This window comes from Phalacrocorax carbo, chromosome 17, assembly GCF_963921805.1.
Source record: "Phalacrocorax carbo chromosome 17, bPhaCar2.1, whole genome shotgun sequence".
Lineage (NCBI taxonomy): Eukaryota > Metazoa > Chordata > Aves > Suliformes > Phalacrocoracidae > Phalacrocorax > Phalacrocorax carbo.
Genome location: NC_087529.1, coordinates 7,645,528 through 7,661,122, shown reverse-complemented (window position 1 = coordinate 7,661,122; position 15,595 = coordinate 7,645,528). Strand labels below are relative to the sequence as shown.

General features: G+C 41.7%; 1 protein-coding gene across 3 annotated transcripts in view; it reads right to left on the bottom strand.

The window, feature by feature from the left end:
* PITPNM3 (PITPNM family member 3) overlaps positions 1-15,595 on the bottom strand; it is a 143,062-nt gene that overhangs the window by 88,120 nt on the left and 39,347 nt on the right. For all 3 annotated transcript variants that reach the window (XM_064468278.1, XM_064468276.1, XM_064468277.1), the window contains exon 3: positions 6,519-6,626. In XM_064468278.1, the coding sequence (XP_064324348.1) occupies positions 6,519-6,626 (108 nt within the window). The remainder of the gene's footprint in view (positions 1-6,518; positions 6,627-15,595) is intronic.

Genomic DNA, 15,595 nt, shown 5'->3' with positions numbered 1-15,595 from the left:
TATAACTGTTGTCACTCACGCAGCTAAAATTCTAACTGTTGTTCTAGATGCTCAGTTCTCTGCATGGCTTGGCCAGGCCCCAGACCTGGCTAAACGCCTTAAGGAAACATTACAGTCATTCTCATCAGAGCCTGCAGCAAATGTGCATGAGCAAACAGACACTTCCATGCATCTCCAATAAATCCTTTATGAACCAGAAGAGCAATGAAACTTGACTGCTTTCCAAATGCGCTCTTAATCGTCATCTGTTACTTAAAACACTGGAGGTCAACACACATCCTATCATACAACATGGTCTTTTTAGAGACAAAGGCAGACAGATTTATTTTTGCTTTTTGTACTGAGGTCAAGGTTCCCTTATCTGTCTTAAGTCATTTCATAGCTTTACTGCAATATAACTTTGAGAAGGTTCAGAACAAGAGAAATCACCTATTGCCATTTGAATGAGCATTCAAACTTTATCCCCAACTGTATCTGCCCTCAGGTATTATGTACATCCTCTGGTGAAAGCCAAAAATTGCGAGCTGCTGAGAAGCACAAGTTGTGCAAGAGGAGACAGTCAAAAGAATCAGAAATTGCACACAGTGATTTTCACATATTATCTAATTCTATCACATCTTATGAAGATGTATATTTCATTTCCTTAGAAGAAATAAGGATCAAACAAGAACATGACAATTACCTATTATCCCACAACTACACCACAAATTCACATTACTCCAAATGTCCTGCTATTGCAATTTTAATACATAATCTAAAATAAACCATTTCAACCTTCCTACTCACACATCCATCTGCCTTTCTGGAGATCATCTTCACATCTCTCTAAATTTCTAAGGGAAGGTTTCATACGAAAAAGCTATTCACATACAAGAAAGCTACACAAGCACTTTCCATTCACTGCTAGACAAACTTTCCTTCAGGAACTCTCCCACCATCGCTAAAGACAAGAGCTCTCCTTCCACCCATGCCAAGGTCAGTAAGCAAACCTGTTACATGTACAACGCATTCCTTTCGCATGACTGAATAATTAAAAGGAGTATGACAGGGCAAATAGACAAAGGAGAGCCGTAAAGACTGCATTCAGAGCTCAAGCTTGGCATCTGCTAAACTCTGAAATCTTGACTTTTGCAAATTTAGTTCTAGGATACTTGGCAACTGTAATGAAATATAGCCTTTCCTGACCTGCTGGTGCGTTGGGCTCCTGTCACCGTTGCGCAGGGCTGAAAACGAGATCTGCTACGTCAGCCACCCAGCTGAGGAGATACACTGTTTTCACATCTAAACTGCTTTGCAGCAGCCCAGGGACAGCACAGTCCTAAAACTCACTTGAATCATAAAAGCTACCAATGAGCTTAGAAATCCACTGCTCTTATGGTTTCTAAGGATTGTTTTTGTTTTATAAAAAGCACAGAGCTAAACAACAGACAATGAAAAATTAAGCCCCTGGGCAAGAGGAAAAGAGACCGATGTCTGTCAAAAGGCAAGTCGCTCACCTTTTGTTCAAAAGGGAACCAGTTGTGTTAAAAAATGCCACTGACAGGAAAAACAGATGGAAGAAATAACAGAAAGGAATGGTGAGTAGCAGCACAAGCAACAAGAGCCCACAGTCCTTACTGAACAGAGAGTTTGGATGCCTTCAGCAGTCTCCAGACAAATGTTTTTCTGCAAAGCAATTTTTAAATTGTATACACTCACACTGTTCTTGCTTGCTTTTCTTGCAGAAGAGAGACAGTCAGCAGTTAGAGGGTAGCAGAGAGCTCAGCAAATAAAAATCCCTACCAATTAACTGCAACACGTAGCGATGACGACTGCACCGAGAGACAGCAGTACCTCAATGCTAGAGCCATTCAGAGGCTTGAACAAAACTCTTTTTTTGTTTCTCCAAACAAAATTCGGAGAAAACAAACAGTAAATAGGAAATGTTAAACAGGCCACTCCATTTCAGCACAGCTGCCTTTCCCATCTTGCCACGACCAGTCAGCCCTGGTTGGAGTATTTCACTGTACCAAGAAATAGCAGCAGGAGTACAGCCTGCAGCGAAAGGAACGTTACTGTGGTCGTGAAAAGGATGCATACCTTCGTTGGTCAGCTCCACCGCTTGTACGATCATCATGCAAGCACCTAGGCCATTGTGAAAATTTTCCACAATTGTACCAAGGTCAGCTATAGGTGGAATAAGAGAATTCCTTGCTGCACGACACCTGCAGTATATAGTACAGAAGACCTTTCTCCTTTCCAGACAACTTCTACATCATCTCTCAGTGAAAGAAGGCAGTGCAAGAAAAGCAAAGTCTTGCAACTTTTGCCTAGCAGAAACCTCTCTGGCATTTCTGGCATGATGGCCAGAAATCAGAGTTGTCCAGCAGTGGTTGCTGGCTCACTGAGGGCAGGCACAAAACCAGGGAGCCACAGACAAAAGCTCAGGACAGGCAATCTGATCTACCAAAGCTGCAGAACAACACAACCTTTTTCTCACTGCAGTTCAATGTTATTAGAGCTGATTCACGTTCATGGATGGGTGATGCTGGCCAGCTGGCAAAGCCCATATTGGCACTGAACTGCATTGCCTATTCCCTGACAGCTGCAAGTTTCTTCTACTCTTTAGAAAAAGAAGATGGACAGGGGGACAGGGGGAAAGGAGGTGATAAAATGAAGGGTGAAGAGCAATAAAGCCTGCTGTTTGTGTATGGAGACTAAATCATAGCAGGACTGCTGATCTCCAACTGCGACAGCAAGCACTTATCTCCCTGTGGAGCTCAGGTTCTTCACCCATTTCAGATGCTTCTGGATTCTCTCATACTTTGTGTGTGTGAGAGAAGAGAAAAAAGAAATGGTATGTTAAACTCTTACAACACTTTCCAGCTTTCAAGTCCACATTTCAAAAAGGGCAAATACAACAAAAGATGGGCAACTGAGGGAGAGAGGACAACCCTACTATTCATGTGACCTTAGTTTAAGTTTTATGCAGGTTTGGTCTCAAACAAACATGTTTTGACCTCACAGGTAATGTCTAATCCAGCTATGGCATTTTTTCCACCAGGATTTCACCCTTTGAAATGCTGACAGAGGTTTAAATGTACATGTCAATGACTAGCTTGGATTGAATTACATTTTTTTCTGTGACAAGGATTTGCCTGGTTTGCCAGTTAAAATGTATAGTAGCCTCATCTCCCGCTATAACGAAACTCAAATAACAAAACATAAATAGTCTTTGCTGTATTTGCAAAGACGTCTTCACTTTCACTGTGCTGTGTCAAGCGTACAAAAACAAACCAACAACCTCAACCTTACAATATGAACTCAAGGTAGCTGGAGGAAATGCAAGACACTGAAATCCAACAGGCTGAGTTTATTCCTAGTGCTCAGTACATGCAATTTTCCTTAACGTAAGGGACTGATACTTTGCACCAGAAGTGAATTTAAATGCATGACCACAATGTGTGAAAATGCTTTTGTTCCACAACAGGGAAGGCATCTGCATCAACATAATTTATGCAGCCGTATGAGTTTCTAATTCAGCTTGATTGCTGTTTGTGTTATTTTCTGTAATGAAAACTTAATAAATTTAAATGCTGCTGCAAGTTTTCCCCCAAAGACTTATTGCTACCTCTGATGAGAAAGGTTGTTCTGGTCAAGTGCTCTCAGTTGTACTTAACTGAGAATCAGTGATTGAGTTAAATTATATACTTGCCATTTATGAAGTTGCTGAGGACCTTGTCTGTCTCACAACAGAACTGTAGCATTACTTAAGTAGCATCCAGTTGGTCTTCAGCTCTGCCCAGAGCATGCTGTATCTTCTCATACATCTTCATTTTTTGGAAGAGCCCATAATTATGTGCCTTATTAATCAATTTATTAAACCATGAAAAAGAATGAGCGGTCTGCTCTCTGCACAGGCACCTGGGAAAACTACTGGCCCTAGAGAGCGACTGAATTGTAACAAAGCTCTCTGCAATCAAAGCCAATGAAGTCCCCATTCTCAGAGTAGTAAGTAAATCCAGTGTTGGTGGTGGGGAGTTTCCCTGAATCAGCAGAACATAATCCTCACATCTTTCCATTGAACAGCTGAAGCACCCTGGGAAAGAAGCCATAAAGGACATCTTTCTCTTTTCTACATAATGTTTTTAAAAGAGAGAATCCAGCTTTACCTATCTTTTGACTATAAACAATTGGGCTAAGGCTGAAATATCTTTCTACTGTGGCACAAAAGACAACGTAAGCCTTCCTTCAAACATCCTCCTCCCCCTTCCCTCTTTGCCTTTATCATTTGTATCTTGTGGTTGCTAATCACAGACTTTTCTAAAATTGCTGAATCAGTAACACTATTCAGTCTTGTTAAGCTGTAACAAAAGCACTGTACAGTTATCTGCACTAACACCACCGCAATACAACCTATCAGCATTTGGCAGATAATTCCATGAAGATAAGATACAGATGAGCACATGTAAGGTTAAAAAGGAAAAAACAATTTAAAAAAACCCACCAAGTATCTAACCAATAGGACTAAATCTGAGAGTATAAAGGTGGCAGAAGAAATAAGGAAATGCATGTAATAGCCTCACCTATTCAGAAATCTGATGTGTTTAGTAGGGGTGCATCAGGGAAAATGTCTAACTGGCAGTGCACATTGCAGCCAGAAATCCACTTTGTGTTACTGAGGCAGTGAAATCACACTCTGGCATAACGAGATATGGTACACGTAATACTGGCTCAGACTTGTGCTAGGCCAGTTCTTAACAGCCTCAGTCCTTGCCGGACATTTCTATCCAAGAACAGTCAGAATCAGCACAATGAACCACTACCTAAAAGCCACAGTTCTCTTCCAGCGTACATGAAGCAATAACAGAATGTAGATGCAACTTACATACAGGCCAATTCATCAAATGCCTTGAGTGAGGTACACTGGCTCTAACGCCTCTTCTAACAGCTGTGTTTGAACAGGAATTAAGTAAAAGAAGAGAATGTTTCTTTTATAAAACATCAGAGAATTAGATTAAATGAAAATAGAAACCCTTTGTATGAAAAAGGATGGACTAACTTAGGGGACTGCTTCATTTGTTTCTGCACAGATCTTCCATGCAATCCTGGGTCTCACATTCTCTTTGCTGCAGCTATTCAACTGCATAATGCAAACAATCTTTTTACCAGCCTTGTTTCTTAACAGCAGAAACGCTTAAAAACAGTCTCTTACAACTATTCCCTTAGTGCCCAAGACAAAGGGTGCTACGAAAAGAACCAACCAAAACCATCCTCATATTACGGGTGCTAAAAGGGGAATAAGCATTCTAAGTCTTCACCAGCCCTGGAAGAAAGAGAAATATCTGCAAGAATGCAAGAAGAGCTGGTTCTTGGCAAGTCATTTAGAAGACTAACTCATATTTGATACAATACTGCATTAATTAAATCTTTGTAGAACAGAAAATAGCATATTTACAACACATACAGTATCTCTTGCAAATTGCTGTTGAATCTCTGACTCCAAATGAAGTTACCAAGCAACGTGAGGCCTTGATAAGGCCTTGCTTGTAAAGAGCAAATGCAAAACAGAAAAGTTCTTTCTTCTCTAATTACCTATTTAACAAGTGTAAATACACTGTGTGTATTGTGTCTACCTGTCACTTAAATACTATCAAAATAAATCATTCTCATGGTAGGTAATCCAGAAGTTTGTGACTCAGATAAAGGTTACTTTTATATACCTGTACACTAAAATAGACCTGTTCACAGCTATCTTCAGGATTGACTACATGTAGCAAATCCATAAAGAAAAGCATTGTGAAAAGGCTCTTACAATGGACAAATCCAAAAAATTCTTTAAAAAGCTGGATTAATTAAAAAGCACCATTATACGCGAGCCTGATACCATTGATGGGTAAGGAAGTTCGGTCCTTCTCTCTCCCTAAAGTCAATGAGGTAATTTTAACCTTCAAACAACCAGGCAATTTAGGAGCCAAAGTAACAATTAAAGGAAGACTGCTTAGGCTTTTGTCCTAGGTCCTAGATTTTTATTGGTGTACCAGTGCCCATTTCCCACTCATTTCAGTGGCACACAGTTAACCTAAATGTGTACCTAAAACTGGCCTCAGGTACTCCTGAAAGTATGTGTCCCCTTGAAAATTCCAGAGAATGTTTTGCTGACTTTAAGGATCAAAATAACCCAATGACAATGACCAACAAGTCTCTCATATATGTTGATTACAGGAAACACTTAAAACATAAGTTGTGGTCTTGTAATCTATCTCATAGTTGTCGAGCTGAGCCCAACACTGACTTCCCACTGAAGTCAATAAATTTCTATTACCTGGCCTGCCAGAGAAGTAGTTTCCTCCTGAAAGAGATCACTGCAATTAACTTCCCAACAGTAAAATACTTACATGTCTATGTAAATCTTAACTATGGATGCTGTAAATTATATTTCTGTTGAGTATTTACACAATATCTGACAACTAATTGCTTCAGTACTCAGATTTTCTTGGTAACTTTAAATAAATAAGTAAAGGCAAGCTAAACATTACCTTGATTTTCTTCCAGCTTCCCAATCGTCTCTATCTGCTCAACAAGGTCGTTTGAGTTCCACTGGCTCATGCCTATGAGAATGGCACTTTTTCCTTCCACCACTTCTTCTGTAGGAGGAAAAAGGAGAAGAGAATAAAGTGCAGTGATGAGCAAGAGAAAAAAGACAGGGTGAGAACCAGTAATTGAGAGAGAAATAATCACTCATCACAGTCCCTAATGGGAATATGTAACAGGTTAGCATATGCAGGACCCTCCAGGAAAGCTTCTTGCTTACTGACAGGCCCTAGAGCATACCTACATGCATCATTTATTGTATGCAGGAAAACCATGGAAAACAAGAGGACTGCCTGAATTTTTGCTCTTACCTTGAGCAGCCACTTAAAGTTTATGATATTAAACGCTCAAAGTGATTCATTAAGTAACAGAATGAGTCAAAATTGTTTTCTCCCCCCCGCCTTGGAAAAAAATTTTTTTTTTTACTTGTTTTGCGAGCATTGCAGAATGAAGATCAAAACCCCCTAAAATAATTATGCACATCTGTGGTTTTTCCCTAACAGCTGACAAAAACTCCACTTAACCTACCAGTTTTGCCCAACCCACAATTATCTTTCTTCAGTTTCTAAAAACTGAAAATACTTTCAGTATTAAAGCACCAGCCTGTAATTATTTTTTTTCCACAAAACTGACATGTCATGAAGGCTGACAATAGCCTAGAACTATTTTCTGACCAGAATTCACGTAAATATTTTTATTTAATATTTACACCAGCCCTGTGAAGCAATTTAGTAGGCTGGAAGCCTAGGGATACTCTCTTATGGGACTGGATGGAGCAGAAATGCTTCAGAAGTACATGCACTAAAAAAGACAAAAGCTTGCTAGTGTCAGTATGACTGTGAGCTTCTTGAAAAACAAACAGCCTGTTCTAAAAGCATCACACCTGATACAGGAATACAAACACTGCACTTCCACAGATATAGTTCAGTCACTGCTAACCCTGCCTCCATAATCCAGTAGCAACCTGAACAAAAAAACCCTGGTTTTCTGTGGGTGATATGTCAAATGCTGTAATAATACTGTTGAACTAGGAACTCTATCTAGCACTGATGTAATTATAAAATATATATTATATACTTACACTATCGAGTAATCAAAACAGTCCACAACAGTCAAACTATGAGCTGCTCAGAACATGAATACAACACTTCCCAAGATGCAAGGGAAACCTCAGACAACATACTGGGACTTCTATCAGTCGTACATCGGCAATTCAACATTCATTTTGGCCTCAAAATAGAGCTATAAATGTGGCTATAACTAAAAGCATTTTGAAAAGTTTGCTATATACACAATTGTAACCTGTAATCAAAAGAAGTACTTTCCTACTCTAGACTAGCCTGAAGTGAGAATCTCTCTGTAAAAGTCAACATTTAACCAATATTAGCCAGTAGATTTCAATATCCTAAAATTCTGACTTCAGAACGTTCAAAAGGCAGAGCAGGGGGAAGAATGGACACACAGACCAGTTTAAGGATTTTCAGGCATGTTTTTCTCCCTTTTTGTCAAGGCCACCTGTGCTACACAAAGCTTTACATTTTCATCCAGGGACACAGAATCGTAATGGAATGGCGCCGAGCCCACAGCACAGCAAACCAGCTCTTTTAGTGGGATCCCATCCAGGGAGGGGTATGGGAAGAGCTGAAAGCACAAAAACACAAACAGTAGATATCCTCTTTCTTAAAAAAACAAACAAACAAAAAAAAACCAACCAGGCCTAGAAGCTGCAGGAAAACATTTTCCTTCAATTTAACAGATGTTTGGCAAGAAGGGTGCATTAGTCCTTTCCAAATAAATTTACTAAAAGCATTTCAGCCTGGCTGTATACAGCCCAGAATGGTATTGGTACCTAGGGCGAGTACACAGTAAAAAACTGAAATTAATAACCACGGTTCTTTACTTGTTAAAGGAAGATTCAGAGAATGGGTCAAATTCTGTCCTCTCTTACTGCCTTTTGTAGAGAGAAGGGCTCTATTACGGGAGTAAACACAGAAGAATTTGGCCAGAACATTTCTGGCTAAAATGATGCACATTTGCAAACAAAAAAGGAAACGTGAGTTTGTTGCCAACCAGGCCTTGCAGTGGGCCTCTAAGTGATATTTTAAAATGTATGTTCTTTCATGGTCTCTCATATGTACCCCTCTCATTTAGAGAGATCTTGGTAATGGAGAGGATGACAGTGGATCTGTATAAAGGCTTTAAAATCAGTTCATAGTCATCACCACGTCGTTGTCGTCGTCCCCCCCCCCAAGTCCTACACACACTAATAAAGGTCATTTGTCTGATTTATCAGAGAAGCTGGATCCAGCAGAGTCCCTGCTGGACTTGATGCAAACTCAGCTGCTCTCTGAGGCAAAGAAAATCAACCACTTGGAATAGCATTTTGCTCCAGTTTTTGCCACTTTCTCTCATAAAGGCTGATTTATTTGAAGTTCTGTAAAGAGGGAGTGAACATGGGGCAGCTCTGGAGCACCCCGACGGGCTGGCTGAAGGCAGCTTGACGGCACTGCAGATGGACTGAGCTGCCCCAAGGACATCCTATGCCTCCTGTGACCAAGCCAGCAACCGAAACCTTCGCCTAAAGCTCAGGGGCAGCTTGTCTGCTGTGTGACGAGCTGCTTCTGCATTAACTGTTACCATGAAGTGAAATGAGGGAAGGCGAGACCAGGCCATTGAGCTCCTGCATGTCAGCGTGGAGGGGGCAGCTCTAGCCTTCTTCGTGCAGTGTGCCTCCCAAGAGACCTGCCTCACCCGGCAGGAAAAGGCTGGGCAGCCTTTTAGTTGTATTTTAGACAGCTGGCTTTGGGGTGAGGATCTGCCCCGGTGCTGGCTTTAGCACTTAGGAATTGTATCACGAGGATGCTGAAGAACTGCCTGTTGCAGAGAAGCAGGGCTCCGAAATTGTTTGAGCATTTAGATCTAGCATTTCCTTATCACTTTCGCTGATATGTCATTTACCAAGCCAGGCGTTCCAGATGGCCTTACTGTTTAGCAGAACGTTGAAATAAGATTAGAGGTAAGGCTCTGTTTCTCATTTCTATTGTATTTCTGAGTTGGATAGAAACATTAAATGTGGTCTGGCATACAAAGGTATTTAGTCCCAGGTACCAGGGCCTCATCCACTCCAGACCCTGGCCCTATGCCCATTCAGAAGGGAGGCTGTGGATCACCCTCCAGCCTTTCCATCAGTTTTAGGACACCTTTTCCTCTCCCAGCCTAAAGCTTTTGCTCCCTCTACTTAGAGAGCTTATTAACTATCCAGCCATGAAATTCCTCTATAAATACACATGTGTGCTTTTCAAACTGGAGTTCTGCCACGCCTCTTTCCCCAGACTAAATAATAGGCTCTTAAGGACAAGCATGAGAAATTAACCACGCGCAACCGCACAACACTACAGAATATCCACACTCAAACGCTTGTGGCCTGGTGGACAGCTATGATGTTCATCAGTATCAACTGCTCCCACAAGCATTAACATTAACCACCTCTGAACACTTCGTCTCACCTCATCATCTCCTGGCCCTCTGAATTGGGTGAGCCTGCAGGTCTTCAAGGTGCACTGTTCCCAGTTGTTTCAAAGCAGATGAACGAGGATAAATGTGTAAGCCACTCTGTAAATGTCTGCGCATACATTCTGTGTGTTGGCAACCCAAAAAACGGCCAGACAATAAAGCCAAAATCACATGGTAGTGCAACTAAGTCAGCAAGGCAGTTTCTCAACTGGAATAAACTGATGCATAGAATTGACTAAACAAGGTATCTGGACCTGTGACTTTTCAAAGCAATTTTATGACTTGTGGACCACTACACAAAAGGATATAAACATTCACGTCTGCCTTGTGAAATAACGTTTCAAAGCAAATCCACTTAAATGTACACAGAAGGAAGGGAAAGGGGAGAAACAATTCACTCTGAATTTTCTTATGACTTTCAACCTCAAGCAAGCATCAATGAAAGGGAAAAGAAAAAAATATTACATATAAAAGGTATTCCATCTCCTTACCAGGCTTCCTACAAAAACGTCAAGTCTCCACTTCTTTGCCTGTTTTATAAGTCTGATAAAATGGCCAAATGGGAACTTGCAGGCTGCTTTGAGCAGCTTCAGAAATCTGAGAAGAAATGCTAAACAGTGCAATTTCATACTCTGACCATTTTGTGAAGACGTATTCAGCTGTAACTTTTACCTTCTGTGATCGAACAGGGTATGTTCCAGTTAAGTGCAAAACAAACATTTAAATCTCCTGTAGGTTAGGATGTGATTAAAGCAGGCTCTGGTCTTCAGTGTTGCTCCTGCAGAACTGTTCAGGTCTGCAAACAGTTTTGGAATGTATTTGGGGAGGGAATGGTGTAGCCTAAAGATGCCGACTACTTTTTAATCACCCCTGTTTACTCTCAGCCCCAAGACTTTTAGAAGAGCAACAAAACAGTTTCTTCGAGCTGAGAAGGAGCAGATACAGACCTGGATGAAGAACTAGCAGGGACTACACTGCCCACCAGCTTCCCTCCACGGAAACTCGAGGAAGGAGTTTTACAGCACTGTATCTTCCCTGATTGCTAGGAAATGTATGCCAATTCAGTGGCTGTTAAATCAGACTTCAACAACAAAAAGACTTAACATTCTCCACATGGCTATCAACATGAAAAGACCAGAAAAAAACCTGTGATACACAACACATTCCGCATGCTTTGCCAGCACGTGCAAGAAGAGTAACACTTGAGCGCAGCCTCAGTAGTCTGTTTTCTGCCTCCACTTCCAGCTCCCAGAGCAGTTACAAGAAGGGCACGGCTGGAAGGGCAAGCGGAGACTTCAATGCATTTCCTCTTGCTTTTGTGGTAAACCAGTTTTCATATCGGCATGAAAAATTTCAAAGCAGAAATATTTCTGATTCTAGTGCGTTCACGAGGAGCATAAACTATTAAGGTGCCTTTGGTTAAAGAAACAAGTCTCAGGCAACCTGTTCAGTCAAACCAACACTATGTGGTTGTCACGGCAAATATTAAAAGGGTTACAGAGAAGGTTAGGGGACAAGATAGAGCTAAAGGACACTCAGCAAGAGAAATTAAACAAAACAGATGCACCCACAACAAATTCTGCAATAAGAATAAAAATCAAGCTTAAAAATGTGGATTTTACTCGAACTACAGTGATTTATATGTATTGTAACTGAAATGGACTTTGAACTGCATTAAGTTAGAAAGCCAGCTAACTTACATCACTACTGCTGCTCTGGGGGCAATGAAGGTTTTTGTAGATGAAAACCAGGACAGCCTGAGTACATCCATGACTACCAACAGGTTGCTATACTTGGAAAAGAACATGTACCTGAAATTCTTCGTTCAAGTGTAGTTTGTCTTCAAGCAGAGCAAGATATATATTGTTTTTCACACTCAGGATATAAATATATACTCCCTCCTAAGCCTAACTCACCAACATTTTGCAGAAAGTATCATGAGTTTGTGCCTCCTGTGATTATCGAGGATGATTTTTATCTTCTATTTAAATGCTTCAAGGAGAAGATGGAAAAAAACACAAACCTTTAAGTTGAATTCAAATGTTAATATGAATAACACTGTTTACAGCGGGGAGATTCTTCTCTGCTCACTGTAAACAAAGATCGATGTTGAAGAGCTCAGTATAGCATAGGCAGTTAGGGTAAAAGATACTTTCAAAGAGGAGGAACAAAGACAAGAACTGCTGAAAGGCCTTCACATTTATCCTGAGCAGTCTTCATGTCACACAGTTCTCTGAAGTCAAGAGTAGCCCTCTACTTTGAGCAAGGGCTGGCACCTTATTCCTGGGCCCTTCCACTTTAAAACTCTCCTAACAAGCAAAGGGCTTCTGAGCGCACAAATTTGAGCTTGAGGTTTTGTCCCCATTTAAACTTTTAGCATGCCACAGTGTTTCTGAAACAAAGCTTGTCTGAGAAGAATGTAACTATATCTGCCTAAGCAAAAGATTCCCCCCCCTCTCCTCACCTGTTTGCTCATCCCCACACCTCCACTGCTGAGGTGACGGCAGCAGACGGCTCAAAGTCTGAAGGACGCAGAGGGTGCTAGCACATCTAAAGGCAGCTGGCTCTTACTCAGAAGACCTGGACCGTCTCTTTGGCTGTCGCAGACCTGGAGTCCTGCCTGACCCTGGGAAAGCTGTCCAATTTTTCCTTGCCTCCAGCGCCTTGCCAGCAACCACAGGATGACCCTGCATCTTTCCTTCCATCCCTTGCCTGGTCAAACTGCGAAAAGCTTTCTACCTTGTTCACACACAGCTGGAAGTTCACAGTGGTGGGACATTTGATACACAGAGAAAATATTTTTAGTGATCATCATTTACTTGAGGAAAATCTGCTCGCACCAAGGCAAAAAAAGTCTAAGCCTACCATTTCCAACATGGAAGCATAACACAGTCCTGCTATGAAATCAGAACCTTCTGCCTAACTTACTGCATGCCACATGGAAAGCAAGAAGCAAAGGAAAGTTGGGCAAAAGAAAACTGTAAAATATTACTTCTCCCTTTGGCTGTGAATTTCATTAAATTAAGTGGATAAGTCAAAACATGTACAGCTGCTCCATCTCAAACACAGGTGCTTGATCCTCTGTTTACAGGGCTCTCAGCCAGAAATCTCTTTGTTCAAGGAACTGGGGTTTGACCCCAGCTGTTTTTCAGAACACGAAAGCAGCTCACTGATGTCATGTTTTAACTGTGCCCACTGCTGTGCCCTCTGCCTCCTATTTCAGGCTGTCTATGAAGTGCAAATTAGACATGGGTAGATGTAGAGTCTGGGATAGCTTCCAAATTCTCCCATAAAGAAATATAGTATTCAACTTCAGCTGCACTGTGCAGAAAGTCCTTTCAGCTGCAAGAATATCAAGCACTGATGAAGCACTCTAAGTAACAGAATAGGTGAGAAATACAGGTAAAAAACATTGCAGGAAACATAATGCTGGAGGCAGAATAAGGGTACCAAGCTACTTCATTTCAAGGAGGTGAAAGCTGCAGCCTCTCTCCTAGACTGGTTCTGCAGATTCTCCTCACTCCAGCACAAACTCCTGCTTTCTCTGGTGCTATGTTTAATCCACTGATAATGCCAGTTACTTTAGCCCACACATAGCCTTTCCTCTACCAAAGATAAAAGCTCCTTCATCACCCAGAGAGCTTCTGAGCATAGAAACTCCTTCTGCCTCTTTTGCTAGTATCCATGGTTTTGTGCACATTTATCTTCCCGACATTTAAACACGTCATTATTCCTGAAAGACTGTTTGGGAGAAAGCAGAGTTGATACTAAAATAGGAGGAGCTGTGGAGAGGCCTTACAGAGAGATGTGGACAGACTAGAGAGCTGGGAGCTGGATTCTCCACCTGGAACAGGGTAATCCTGGTTATACATACAAACTGGGGGACAAGAGGCTGCAGAGCAGCCCTGCAGAAAGAGATCTGGGGGTTTGGGTTGTTGGCAAGTTGAATATGAGTCAACAGTGTGCCCTGGCAGCCAAGATAGCCAACTGTGTCCTGGGGTGAATCAAGCACAGCATCGCTAGCTGGTCAAGGAAGATGACTGTCCCACTGCTGCACCCCACCTTGAGTCCTGTGTGCAGTTTTGGGCACCTCAACATAAACTCAGCATCAAGCAATAGGAGTGTGTCCAGATGAGGATGACCAAGATGGTGAAAGGTCTCAAGGGTAAAATTTACAAGGAGCAGCTGAGGTCAATTGGCTTGTTCAGCTTGCGGAAGAGAAGGCTGAGGGGTGAGCTCATCGCAGTCAACATCTTCCTCAAGGGGGGCAGCAGAGAGGGAGGTGCTGATCTCCTGTCTCTGGTGACCAGCGATGGGACATGAGGAAATGGGATGACTGCAGCATCAGGTTGGACGTTAGGAAAAGGTTCTTCATTGAGAGGGTGGTCGGTCAATGGGACAGGCTCCCCGGGGAAGTAGTCACAGCACCAAGCCTGTCAGAGCTCAAGGAGCATCTGGATGACGCTGTTAGTCATGTGATTTAGCTTTAGGGAGTTCTGCAAGGAGCAGGGAATTGGACTCAATGATCCTTATGGGTCCCTTCCAACTTGAGATATTCTATGATTCTATGGAAGAGTACAGGCACAAGAGTGACAGAACACCAAATCCTCCTTTCCTTTCTTTACCTCTCATAGATTCCCTATTTTTACTTACTTTTTTCTTTTCTTTGTTAATTGCTGATGCTAATCAGGAGACAGATGCCGGAGACTCTCTCTTAAAATGGACAGCTCACTCCCACCCCATGTTTCTAAGAGCTGGTACACCATTTCTGCTTTTTTTTTTTTTTTCAGAAGCATAAAAAACAGCAAAAGGCTTATATCAGAATTCTCTTCTTCCAACTTATAAATCTATTGGAACAAGCAGATATCAACTTCTGAACAGAAAGTAATAACATCTTTCTTGCACACTTTTCAAAATTGGTTATACTTTTCCTTCAAGACTCATTAATAAGAGATGCAAGGTTCTAACGGCTGGGATCTGTTGATAAACACATATCTGACCGCTTAGGCTAAAACGTCACCTTGGTGCTGTACAGACACACCAAAGCCGAACTCCTGCATGTGTCTTTGCCAAAGCACATGCAAGGGAGTCAGGACTAGTACAGTGCTGGGAAAACCTCTACATTTGCTTCATTGAGGCCAGTGATGGACACCAGTATGGAAACGGGACTGTTTGATTCTTTTTTTCTTCCTTTTCTTCCTTACATACTTAAACTTAGAGAAATGCCCTTACAATGCCCAGCTCCCAGCATTAAAAAAAAAAAAAAAAGAGAAAAACTGAAATCTCAACCTTCTCAAACAGGAATTTCCCATAAAATGATACCCTTTTCCATCTACTCCTCTGCAAATGCATGAACATCAGGAGTTCTGAATACCTATGCAAGAGGTACAGGAGAGCAGCAGCTACCAAATCAACTTTAGAAGTACCTAGAGTGGGAGCTTGACTATCACAACAACAGTTTGGGTAGTGAAGGAAGGGGATACACCATGCACTCCCTAGCACGTAGTCC